Source organism: Eptesicus fuscus, chromosome 21 (assembly GCF_027574615.1).
Source record: "Eptesicus fuscus isolate TK198812 chromosome 21, DD_ASM_mEF_20220401, whole genome shotgun sequence".
Lineage (NCBI taxonomy): Eukaryota > Metazoa > Chordata > Mammalia > Chiroptera > Vespertilionidae > Eptesicus > Eptesicus fuscus.
This window is the reverse complement of record NC_072493.1, coordinates 37,427,959-37,440,879: the sequence shown is the minus strand read 5'-3', so window position 1 is coordinate 37,440,879 and position 12,921 is coordinate 37,427,959. Positions and strand designations below refer to the sequence as shown.

The following is a 12,921-nucleotide window of genomic DNA, read 5'->3' as shown; positions in this document are numbered from 1 at the left end:
CCGGGTTCGATTCTGGTCAAGGGCACATACCTGGGTTGTGGCTTGATCCCCACTAGGAGGCATGTAGGAGACAGCCAATCAATGATTCTCTCTCATCATTGATGTTTCTATCTTTCTCTTCCTTTCCCTTCCTCTCTGAAATCAATAAAATAAATAAAAAATAAATAAATAAATAAATAAAATAAAAATCTTTAGCTATTAAGTTAAAAAAGTACCAGTGTCTAGGTCCTGACCGGGTTAGTAGGTTGTAGCGTCTCCCCGATGTGCTAAGGTTTTGGGTTCGGTTCCCAGTCAGAGCACACAGGAGTCAACCAATGCATGCATAAATAAGTGGAACAACCAGTCTCTCTCTCTCTCTCTCTCTCTCTCTCTCTCTCTCTCTCTCTCTCTCTCTCTCTTCTCCAAAGCCAAAGTGTAGTCAAAATTAATTCAAATGTTATAACACATTGTAATGCTAAAGTTCCTTCAGTATTTATTGAATTAGAGGTAAATCCCAGAGCTTCTGAGGCTTTCTTATGCTGTAAAAGGCTGTTTCTCTGGTTCACTCGTGACAGAGACCAAGGATGTCACTAAGCTGGGTGAAGCACCAGACTGCCATACCCAGCTCTGACCTCCCGAAGCATGGCTACTGTGTCCCCAGAAACAGGCGGTGTGAGGATAAAAGGCACAGTTACAGAAATAGCAAACCACTACCACCCAACCCTAAAAACTCCTTCCCCAGGTAAATAAAAGTATACAAGGTGAAAAAAATTAAAATACGCTTATCTACAGAGTAAGGATTTTGAAATGACAATGTAATCCCTACTTCAGAAATGTTAACTGAAATCACCCGCTCAATTCTGTTTACATGTTAATAATCTTTCCAGACTAGATTTCTGTTGGTTTGTCATTAGACTAGAGGCCCAGTGCACAGATTCGTGCACCAGTGGGGTCCCTTGGCCTGGCCTGCACTCTCTCGTAATCCAGGACCCCTTGGGTGATGTGGGAGGCCTGGTGCACAGATTCGGCCTGATCCCCGTAGGCCAGGCTAAGGGACCCCACCAGTGCACGAATCCATGCACCAGGCTGGTTTCAGCCCGGTCCCTGCAGGCCAGGCCGAGGGACCCCAGCAGTGCCTGAATCTGCACCGGACCTCTAGTGTGCATATAAGATCTTTGGTTAATTTCTTTCCACCCTCCCCCTCCTCCCCTTCCCTCTGAGATTCATCAGTCTGTTCCATGTTTCCATGCCTGTGTGTTGAGCATCTGCCCCCTGGTGGTCAGTGCGCATCATAGCTAACCGTAGAATGGTCACTTGGGCTTTTATATATATAGATACTTCTTGTCAAAATATTAGCTTATTCCCAAATATCAGTCACTAGGTATGACTGCAGTGCAATATCTCCCAGAGTTATTAGGAAATAGAAGAGAAAAAGACAGATATTCAAGCCCCTGGCAACTTTTATGACCCTTTCACATGGCAACATCTGAGTGGCTACAGAACAGTCCAGGAATCATTCTAAAAAACAAAAAAATTTATGCATGTTGGTAGATATGTTATAATTCTCACAGTTGAAATTTCCTCAGACGTTACACTTTCTTTATAAGGGAATCCTGATTTTTCTCTTTTTAAAAAAATTAAATCTTTATTGTTGAAAGTATCACCTATGTCCCCCTTTTTTCCCCATTGACCCCTCCTAGCCAACCCCTGCACCACCACCCCCTCCACACACACACACCTCAGGCCTTGCATCCCTGAAGTAAATCCCACTTGGTCATGGTGTATGATCTTTTTAATATATTGCTGGATCTGATTTGCTATGCTAATATTTTGTTGAGGATTTTAGTATCTATGTTCATCAGGGATGTTGGCCTGTAATTCTCTTTCTTTGTAGTGTCTTTATCTGACTCTGGAATTAGGGTAATGCTGGCCTCATAAAAAGAGCTTGGAAGTGATCCTTCCTCTTGGATTTTTTGGAATTGTTTGAGAAGTATAGGTATTAGTTCTCTTTGAATGTTTGGTACAACTCCCCTGTGAAGCAATCCAGACCAGGTCATTTGTTTTCCGGGAGTTTTTGGATTACTGCTTCTATTTCCTCTGTTGTTATTGGCCCATTCAGGTTTTCTGATTCTTCCTGTTTCAGTTTTGGGAGATTGTACTTTTCTAGGAATTTGTCCATTTCATCCACATTGTCCAGCTTGTTGGCATATAGTTGTTCATAGTACTTCCTTCCAATCCTTTGTATTTCTGTGGTGTCAGTGGTTACTTCTCTGCTTTCTTTTCTGATTTTATTTTATTTATTTGGTCCACTCTCTTTGTTTCTTTTTTTAAAATATATTTTTATTGACTTCAGAGAGGAAGAGAGAGGGAGAGAGAGATAGAAACATCAATGATGAGAGAGAATCATTGATTGGCTGTCTCCTGCACGCCCGCTACTGGGGATCGAGACTACAACCCGGGCATGTGCCCTTGACTAGAATCAAACCCGGGACCATTTAGTCCACAGGCTGACGTGCTATCCACTGAGCCAAACCAGCTAGGGCTCTCTTTGTTTCTTGATGAGTCTGGCTAGCGGCTCATCAATCTTGTTTATCTTTTCAAAGAGCCAGCTCTTGGGTTCATTGATTTTTTTGTGTTGTTTTTTTAGTCTCTATGTCATATATTTCTGCTCTAATCTTTATTATTTCCTTCCTTCTACTTACTCTGGGCTTTTCTTGTTCTCTTTCTATTTCTTTAAGTTGTAGGGTTAAATAGTGTATCATTAATTTTTTTTGTCTTATGAGGTAAGCCTGTAGTGCTATGAACTTCCCTCTCAGAACTGCTTTTACTGTGTCCCAGAGATTTTGGGTTGTGTGTCCATTTTCATTTGTTTCCAGACGTTTTTTGTTTTTTTAAAAATATATTTTATTGATTTTTTACAGAAAGAAAGGGAGATAGAGAGTTAGTAACATCGATGAGAGAGAAACATCGATCAGCTGCCTCCTGCACACCCCCTACCGGGGATGTGCCCGCAACCAAGGCACATGCCCTTGACCTTTCAGTCCGCAGGCCGACGCTCTATCCACTGAGCCAAACCGGGATGCGGCATTAGGAAGGCGGAGAACCACTGCTCTAGAACATGACAACCACCCCAACCAACCCTGCCCTTCCCAGTCCATCCCCACCCCACCCCCTAACAAAGAGCCACTGTTCTGACTTTTTTCACCATAGATTAGTGTGGCCTATTTTAGACCTTCATATAAATGGAGGTACCCAGTATTACACTCTTTTTTTATTCCCATCCCCCACCCCCCTCTCTTTGACAACCATCAGCTTGCTCTATATACCTATAGGTCTGTTTCTGTTTTGTTTGTTTGTTTGTTTTCTTTGGATAAACAGCCAGACGTGGACTTGCTGGGCCGTATGACAGCTCTGATTTTAATTTCCTGAGGAATCTCTATCGTCTTGAACCCTTGTTGCTGGCTTTTTGTTTTCACTCAGGGCTGTCTGTGTCCCTCGGGGCAGGTGTTCACGGAGGTCCGAGAGGCAGAGGGATTGTCCGGGGTCACCCAGCACCTGGGAGCTGGGACCCAGGGCTCCTGGTGCCCAGGGTGCACAACTCAGCGTCTCCAACCCTGGCCCCCCCTCTTCTCACAGGGCGAGAGGCTGAGCCACGCCGTGGGCTGTGCGTTTGCTGCCTGCCTGGAGCGGAAGCAGCGGCGGGAGAAGGAATGTGGGGTCACGGCTACCTTCGATGCCAGCCGCACCAGCTTTGCCCGCGAGGGCTCCTTCCGCCTGTCTGGGGGTGGGCGGCCCACTGACCGAGAAGCCCCGGACAAAAAGAAAGGTGGGTGCTGCCCAGACAGCAGGGCACAGCGTGGGCCCCGGTGGGGCTAGGGGTGCGGTCTGCAGGGAAAGCTGCAGCGGCTCAGGGACTCCACAGTTTACAAAGCAGAGCGCCGACCACAAAGTTTGGTTCCAGTTTCCAAAGCTCGTTTAGCTTAGAGAGTCCTGTGGGCAGTGTTCTGTAGGGCACAGGTCCCAGCATAGTTCACAAGTGGCTCTGCTAGCTGCCACCTCAGGGAGGTTCCCAGGCTGAAGGGCTGGAGAGATCTGGAAAGCTCCCCAGAGGAAGTGTGTCAAGCTGGGTCTGGAGGGATGGGTAGCAACTGGAGGAAGGGAGGAGGTAGTTGAGGTGGGAAGAATGGTGGGAGGTACAGAGACGGAGAGAACAGACAAATGATAGAGGAAGACAGCATGACGTGGAGAGACCAAGCCAGAGGGAGAGACAGGTTAGGGTAATTGGACCACCAACTCCAGAGTCAGCCTGCCTCTTGCTAGCACTGTGGCTTGGGCAAGTCACTTGCCATTGCTGGGCCTCAGTTTTCACCTCTGTAAAATGGGGATACTGGTAGTATTGACCTCAAGGGGTGGTTTTGAAGATTGAATGAGTTAATAATTGCCAGGCACTTGGAACAAGGCCTGATTCATTGGTCACGCACCAAACAAGTGTCCATTACATTAGTCAGAAAAGGAAATAGAAGGTCTCAAAGGGAAAACGGGGGGAACAGCAGAGGAAAGAGATTGGTGGCAGAAAGCTAGCAAGACACAGAGGTTAGGTTGGGGTGAAATTCCTCAGTGGCTTCCTGGGGGAAGTGGTCTTGACTTGGGTGCGGGTGAGGGGCATGCATGGCCCCGACCAGCCTGTCTGGAGGGCAGGATACATTGGGCGAGGAAGGCAGCCGTGGGGAATGACCAAGGGGACCAGGTGGGGGGGGGCCTCCCACGCCGGGCTGAGATATCTGACCTCCGTCTCTGTGTCTCCAGCAGAGGCGGCAGCTGCCCCCACCGCGGCTCCCGGCCCTGCCCAGCCTGGGCGCGCGTCCCCGACACCAGCCACCACATCCCCTGGGGAGAAGGGTGAGGCAGGCACCCCAGTGGCTGCAGGCACCACCGCAGCGGCCATCCCCCGTCGCCACGCCCCCCTGGAGCAGCTGGTTCGCCAGGGCTCCTTCCGGGGGTTCCCGGCGCTCAGCCAGAAGAACTCGCCTTTCAAACGGCAGCTGAGCCTGAGGCTGAACGAGCTGCCGTCCACGCTGCAGCGCCGCACCGACTTCCAGGTGAAGAGCACAGGTGAGCCGGGATCAGTACCGCTGTCTGTGTGAGATGGAGCACAGGGTGGCCACCGTGATTGATCAGCACTGTCTACCGTGCACAGAGATGAGAGGTGGAACCCGCTGTGATCAATTAGCAGTGTCTGCCGCGGGCTAGAGAGAGCAGAGAGAGAGTAGAAATCATGATGGGTTAGCAGTGTCTGCTGTGGACGAAGTTTAAAAGAAAGATGGCACAAATGACCCATGAGCTCTGTCTGCTGTGGTTAGGGACATGCAGGAGGCGGCCTACAGGACTGATCAGCCAAGTGCTGTGGGCAAGGGGAGGAGGCAGCTGCACCAATGCTATGATTTTGCTCAGGCGGAGACTGAGGCACCAGCCTTCGCCAGTGAAGCCATGAGATCGGCCAGGCTGTGAATTCAGGCTGAGCCACAGGGGGCTGTGATGGGGTAACAACGTCTGCCTGAGGCAGGGAGAATAGGGTGATGGCGTACATCATGATCTCCTTCCAATGTCTGCATGAGCGAGAAAAAGGAGGAGGTGGCACACCATGTGAATAAGTAGCAGAGTTTGCTGTGGGCCAGGGAGAAGGGAGAGCAGTGGGGGTGCTGTGTCCTCACCCGCGGAGAGACTGCCGGAATTTGGCCAGAGGAAACGTGCAATGGAGGGCACACGGGAGCGCGGGAATCACGGGGTCCGGGAGCTTGGTGGTGAGGTCACTTGAGGGCAAAGGATTGGGCCAGGGCAGCACCCACCATTGCTGATTAGCAATGTCTGCCAGGGGTGATGCTAGGAGAGAGGCAGTTAAATGCCCTGTGTTGCTTGGAGGGAAGGTGGAGTCACGAGGATCAGTCCTGTCTTCCAGGATTTGGCCTGTAGAGGGCAGAGCCAGGTGGGGGGTGAGGTGAGCCAAGAGTTCAGTGGCGGGGGAAGCATTGTGTTTGATTACTAATGTCTGCGATGGGCCCAGGAAAGGAGAAAGATGGTATATGTCATGATGTAAAGCAATGTCCGGCCCAGCCGGTGTGGCTCAGTGGTTGAACGTCGACCAGTGAACCAGGAGGTCATGGTTCAAACCCGGTCAGGGCACATGCCCAGGACACACCGTGGGTCCAGTCCAGACTATCAAGGTGTAGTCTGCCCTCTACCCCAGTGCCACACACTACTTGCACCCCCCAGATGTCACACACACTGTGGGCTCAATCCCCAGCAGGGGGCATGCCGGAGGCAGTTGATCAGTGATTCTCTCTCATTGATGCTTCTATCGCTCTCCCTCTCCCTCCCCCTCCCTGAAATCAATAAAAATATATTTAAAGAAAAAATAAAGCAACCCCTGCGGTGAGAAGGGGAGAGGGGAGGTGGTGCGGTACACGTTTTGCGCCAGGGAGACAGGCGGGAGGCTGTCGGTGAAGGCATGTGGTCCGGCCTGCTTCCCTGCCTCCAGACACCTCATCTGAGACACCTGCCCTCACGGCCTCGGGACTGGTGTGGGGGGGGTGGATCGGTCTCCAGGAGGCTGGGCTGCTCCAGAGGGTGCCTGCTGGGCAGATGCCAGGGCTTGCTGAGCATGACTGGCATTCACTCCTCCTGCAGCGTCCCTTTCTGCTGTCCTCTCGCAGCCGGACACCAAGCTCAGCCCTGGGGCAGTCACACATGCTCCCTGGAGGGGCCAGGCTCCCAGGCTTTCTTTGGGAGCCTCACACTCCTGGAGCCAATTGCTCGTTTGCTTAGACGTGACTTGCCACACAGAAATTTCACCAACTCACACAGATGTTACAGTCTGCTGCAGGTGTCACGCACACTCCAGTCGCACACTTCGTCATGTGCACACCGAAATCACACATGATTGGAAGTTGCAGTTACACCCCCCCATTCATGCACACTTGGAAGTCACACATGCAGCGTCATGCATGCTTGCAAACGTGTTCATACATCATGCAGGCAGATTGGCTCACACTTGGGAATCACTGTCAGGTCACCACACACTGGGTTTCCGTCACACTCAGATGCCACATCCGCAGAAGCCGCACGCTCATTCGGACTAACACGCGCACTGTTCATGTACATGACCTGGGAGCCATCCACCCTCCCACCTGCCCGCCCCACGTCCCACCTGCTGACCCCTGCGGTCCGTTTCTTCCTCATGCTCGCACCTGCCTGCTGAGATGGCACAGGCACTTGTCGCCCACGCTGTCGTTTATTCAGATGGTCCCTTGGCTCATCTCAAGTGCTCTGAGGCCCCCGCATCTGCTCACTGTCTTCCTGGCACAGATGTGTCTCTGCCCTCGTGGTCTGTGTTACAGGCCAGGGTGGACAGGGCCCCATTTGCCACCCAAAGCAGGACAAGTGATCCCAGCCAGTGTGGCCCACATCCATTCTGACTGGTCAGTGCTCTTGCCACCTACTATGTGGTTAAATATATATATTTTTTAATATATTTTTATTGATTTTTTACAGAGAGGAAGGGAGAGGGATAGAGGAAGTGAGAAACATCGATCAGCTGCCTCCTGCACACCCCCCACTGGGGATGTGCCCGCAACCAAGGTACATGCCCTTGACCGGAATCGAACCTGGGACCCTTCAGTCCGCAGGCTGACGCTCTATCCACTGAGCCAAACCAGTCAGAGCAAATTTATTTTTTAAATTAATATATGTTTTTATTTTTTAAAATATAATTGTATTGATTTCAGAGAGGAAGGGAGAGGGAGAGATGGAAACATCAATGAGACAGAATCATTGATTGGCGGCCTCCTGCACGCCCCCTACTGGGGATCAAGCCCTCAATCCAGGCATGTGTCTGACCTGGAATTGAACCGTGACATCATGGTTCATAGGTTGATGCTCAACCACTGTGCCACTGGCCGGGCACTATAGGATTTTAAACAGTTTAAATATTTCTTCTGGTTTGTAGCTACAGACAGGCCCTCCTTGAGGTCCTCCTTGATTTGGGGCCCCTGTGACTGCCATCCAACTGCTGGGAACATTTCCCAGGGCCAAGAGACCAGAGAAAGAGGCTGATGACTCCATCTCTACACCAGGCGTTTATTAAGGGAACTCACTTACGAGGCACATCGTGGGCAGAGGCAAGAGGACACGAATACCCTCTGTGCCACATGGCAGGCGCCAGGCGGTTATATAGGACAGGCAGGATGGAAGGCGTACGGGGTGTGACCTGCCCCAGGTAAGGGGAAAACAGCTTACATGCTGCCTGGGGCCGGGCGATGCCCTGTTCCAGGAACAGCACCCCTGGGGCGGAGGAGACCGCCTCTGAGGGGACTTACAGGAAGCAGTCTCCGTTCTGGCCCTGACCTGGCTTGTGGGTCCAGTCCAGACCATCCGGGTGCAGTCTCTCCCTGCCCCAGTGCCACACTACTTGCACCACCCAGACGTCACACACACATGCACAGAGTTGTCATTCTTGTGGCCATGGCCACTTAGTTACCACCGACCCACACACCTTGTGAGAGGAGCACCTGAGGGCAAAGGGGTCCAGAACAGGGCCTGGGACCCGCGCTGACCTCCGCCTTTCCCTGACCCCCCAGTGCCGGAGATGGAGCCGCCCGGTGCCAGCGACAGCGACAGCATCAGTGCCCTGTGCACACAGATCAGCTCGTCCTTTGCCGGTGCTGGAGCGCCAGCGCCAGGGCCGCCGCCTGCCTCAGCCGGTGAGCCCAGCCCTTCCTGGGGTGCCCCCCGCATCCTCCTGCTCCACTCAGGGTCACCTCAGGGACTCCAGGGACCTTGGAATCCCACAGGCTTAGGACCACGGGTCATCGTAGAGCTCCGGGAGCACCTTAGAGCCAAGGAATCATTTTGTTTTTTTAGTCCTCACCCAAGGGTATGTTTTTATTGATTTGAAAGAGGAAGGAGGAGAGAGATAGAAACATCGACGAGTTGCCTTCTATACGTGCTCTTACCAGGGACTGAACCTGCAACCTAGGCATGTGCCCTGACCAGGAATCGAACCCGCAACCTTGGTGTATGGGACGGTGCTCCAACCAGCTGAGCTACCCGACCAGGGCCCAATGGGATCCTTTTTATTTTTTTAAAAACATATTTTATTGATTTTTTACAGAGAGGAAGAGAGAGATAGAGAGTTAGAAACATCGATGAGAAAGAAACATCAGCTGCCTCCTGCACACCTCCTACCGGGGATGTGCCCGCAACCAAGGTACATGCCCTTGACTGGAATCGAACCTGGGACTCTTCAGTCCGCAGGCCGACGCTCTATCCACTGAGCCAAACCGGTCAGGGCTTTTCTTTTATTTTTAAATATGTTTTTATTTCAGAGAGGAAGGGAAAGGGAGAGAGAGGTAGAAACATCCATGATGAGAGAGAATCATTGATTGGCTGCCTCCTGCATGCCCCGCACTGGGGTTGAAACCACATCTGGGGCATGTGCCCTGACTGGAAATCTAACCGTGACCTGGCTCATAGGTCGACGTTCAACCACTGAGCAACACGAGCCAGGCCATAGGATCATTTTTAAACCTTCCTGTCTTAGCCCGGCCGGTGTAGCTCAGTGGATTGAACATCGTCCGTGCACCAAGAGGCCACCAGTTCAGTTCTGGTCAGGGCACATGCCCGGATTGTGGGCTCCATCCCCAGTAGGGGGCGTGTAGGAGGCAGCCGATTGATGTTTCTCTCTCGTCAATGATTCTGTCTCCCTTTCCCTTCCTCTATATCTAAAAAATCAATAAAAAACATATTTTTAAAAAAGACTTCCTGTCTCAGAATAATAAAAGTCAGAAACCTCTAGGCTTAGCGTGATAGGATACTGGAATGGAACAGATTTGGGGCCATGACCCTGGAGTCTCACAGCTGTAGACGAGTGCTCTCTGAGGCAGCCCAGTGGAATCTCCTCAGCCTCGCGGGCTTATCTTAGAGCCAGCAGAGCACCCTAGACTTGCACACAATGTCAATTGAAAGCTCTTAGAAAACCAAAACTTAAAACCATCGAACCTTACTCATCACGTTAGGATGAGAAAGGTCTACGGAGCCTTAGAGTCTGAGCCTCCGAAAACAAAACACCCTCCCAGGGTGAGAGCCAGGGTGCCATTAAACATGGGTAATAACAGGTTTGGCACTCACCCATCGGAAGTGAAGCCGGCCGGGTGATGGGTTGTCAGTCCGGCCTCTATGTTTCCATCTTGGGGCCTTGGGATCCCAGGACTGGGTGTTCTTAGCACAGCAGAACCCTTCCGGGGTCCAGGATGGGTTCAGGCCTAGTTCAGAGTCTGGTCCCAGCCTCGGGTCCCTTCTGACGCAGCCCCGGCCCTCACCTGCCCTCTCCTCCGTCCAGGGACGTCTGCCTGGGGCGAGCCCTCCGTGTCCCCGGCAGCCGCCTTCCAGCCCGGGCACAAGCGGACCCCTTCGGAGGCCGAGAGGTGGCTGGAAGAGGTGTCCCAGGTGGCCAAAGTGCAGCAGCAGCAGCAGCAGCAGCAAGTGTCCTCGGTGCCTGCCGTACCCCCGCCCCTGCAGCCCTTCCCCGCCCCCGTGGGGCCCTTCGATGCCGCACCTGCCCAGGTGGCCCTGTTTCTGCCGCCCCCACACATGCAGCCCCCTTTTGTGCCCACCTACCCGGGCTTGGGCTACCCGCCCATGCCCCGCGTGCCCGTGGTGGGCATCACACCCTCACAGATGGTGGCCAACGCCTTCTGCTCAGCTGCCCAGCTCCAGCCACAGCCCACCGCCCTGCTTGGGAAAGCTGGAGCCTTCCCCCCGCCTGCTGTGCCCAGCGCCCCTGGGGGCCAGGCCCCCCCACGCCCCAATGGGGCTCCCTGGCCCCCAGAGCCAGCACCCACCCCAGCCCCTGAGTTGGACCCCTTTGAGGCTCAGTGGGCGGCATTAGAAGGCAAACCCGCTGTAGAGAAGCCTTCTAACCCCTTCTCGGGCGACCTGCAAAAGACCTTCGAGATTGAACTGTAGCCCGAGCCGCCCTGCCCACCCCGTGACCTCTAGGTGCCCCACACCTAGGAGTGGAGGCCCGCCTCTCCCCTCATCTTGCTCCCTGGGGCTTCGCCCCTCAATATCCCTCTAACTCCTCCTCTCGACCGCCCCCACAACCACTATAGAACCGACATGTGACGCCCAGGTTTCCACAGGATGGAGTTCAGGGACAGACCCAGCCTGGCAATGCTCCCTCCCCCACCCCGGCACGGGAGGGCTGCAGTCCCGCGGAGCGCCCTCGGTTCAAGCTAGTTTCCAGTTTCTGTTGTTGACCTTCCACCTCCCGTTGTTGGGTGGGATGGGGGAGGGATGTCCATTTAGGGGCTCTCCTGGGCCCCACATGGTTGCCCCCACACACAGCACAAGCAAAGGGCTCCCCTCTGCCCACCTGCTGCGTTCACTGCCAATGCTGTGCTCACCCTGTTAGCCCTCTCCCCCACTCGGGCCCACATCTTCCTCGGGACAAGGTCTCTTGGGGGCAGGGGCCAAGTTGGGGGCCCAGGAAGTGAGTTTGGGGGGAGGGAAGGGAGATGCTCAGTTACCTCACGTTGGTGCCCCCTGGGGAGGGGCCCAGAGGAAGGGGGAGGGGTGCCTGCCGGGTACTTTTCTATCTTTTATTTCCAGATTTTTTTGTATCTAAACTTGCAGATTTGTATTATACCAGGATAGCCAATAAAGGAAGAATATAATGGTGCCCCTCAGGAAAGCGGGGTGTGTGTCTGGGAGGGACGGTGAGGTCACAGCCTTTCTTCCTGAGGCGCCCCCTAAAGCAAGAGGGTCTCCCTGCATGATAACCCGAGCCAGAACATAGCGGCAGGTAGCAGCTGGCCTGGCACGGAGAGGTGAGTAGTAAAGGGTGCCCACAATTAATCACCCCCTTTCTGATCCTTAAGATTTTGAACCCAGGAATTAAAGTTCTAATCTGCTGCTAATAAGTTCAGTATTAAAATCCCTTCAAGTTAACGAGGTTTGGAATAGTATGAGCTGGTCCATTCTTGTGTCATCGATTGTATTCTCTGTAACAGACCAAAGTGTCATTTGATGTGGCAGCATGTTGTAAGTCTGTCTTGTTTTGGGGCCCCTTGATATAATCTACCTTATATATTTTTAAATATATAATATATAAATGATATGCCTAACTCTTTATAGCTCCTTAAAATGAGGTGATGGATTTGGTGAAGCCCAATGTTATCTCCCCATTTGAGGGATGGGAAAGTTGTGTCACTCTCCCACGGTCGTACCCCTGATTAGTGGGGGAGCCGGGAGTCGTACCAACCTGCAGGCCAGTTATTAACCACCGGCTGAGAGGAAACAGCCTAGGGCAGGAGTTTGCATTATACACCGAGTGGCCAGATTATTATGATCTCTGAACGCACAATAATCTGGCCACTCAGTGTATATCCTATGTAATAAAAGGCTAATATGCAAATTGTCTCCTCAACCAGGAGTTTGACCAGCAGGCAGGCTGGCCAACCGCCCATGTCTCCTCCCCCTGGCCAGACTGGCCAGACCCCACCCATGCACGAATTCATGCACCAGGCCTCATATATATATATTACACACACATACACACACTGAGTGGCCAGATTATTATGCGTTTCAGAGATCATAATCTGGCCACTCGTGTAGTCCATCAGCTGTGGATCCCACTCCTCCAGGCCTGGAGCCAAGTAGCCTCTTCTTACCAGTGGACCCTCTTCCCAGGCCCCGCCCCCAGACAATCCTTTCAAAGTTTAGGAAGACCTTTGACCCTTCAGGCTGGGTCAGGAGCACTGCCTCCCCCCCCCCTCCCCAGCCCCGCCCCCACTTGGATCCTAAGGGCCCTGACTCCTCTGCCTCTGCTGCCCCAGCCCAGCCCGGCCCCACAGGGCAGTCACTGCCCGGCGCCCCACTGGACCCTGA

General features: G+C 52.8%; 1 protein-coding gene across 3 annotated transcripts in view; it reads left to right on the top strand.

Moving 5' to 3' along the window:
- NUMBL (NUMB like endocytic adaptor protein) overlaps nucleotides 1-12,167 on the top strand; it is a 28,535-nt gene extending 16,368 nt beyond the window's left edge. The window contains exons 7-10 of one of the 3 annotated variants that reach the window (XM_028142647.2): nucleotides 3,616-3,805; nucleotides 4,789-5,091; nucleotides 8,613-8,735; nucleotides 10,373-12,167. In XM_028142647.2, coding sequence (XP_027998448.2) covers nucleotides 3,616-3,805; nucleotides 4,789-5,091; nucleotides 8,613-8,735; nucleotides 10,373-10,998 — 1,242 coding nt within the window. In that variant the 3' untranslated portion in view covers nucleotides 10,999-12,167. Of the gene's footprint in view, nucleotides 1-3,615; nucleotides 3,806-4,785; nucleotides 5,092-8,612; nucleotides 8,736-10,372 lie in introns of all 3 variants that reach the window. The other 2 variants (XM_054710972.1, XM_054710973.1) reach the window with 2 other exon arrangements.
- The last annotated feature ends 754 nt before the right edge of the window (nucleotides 12,168-12,921 follow it).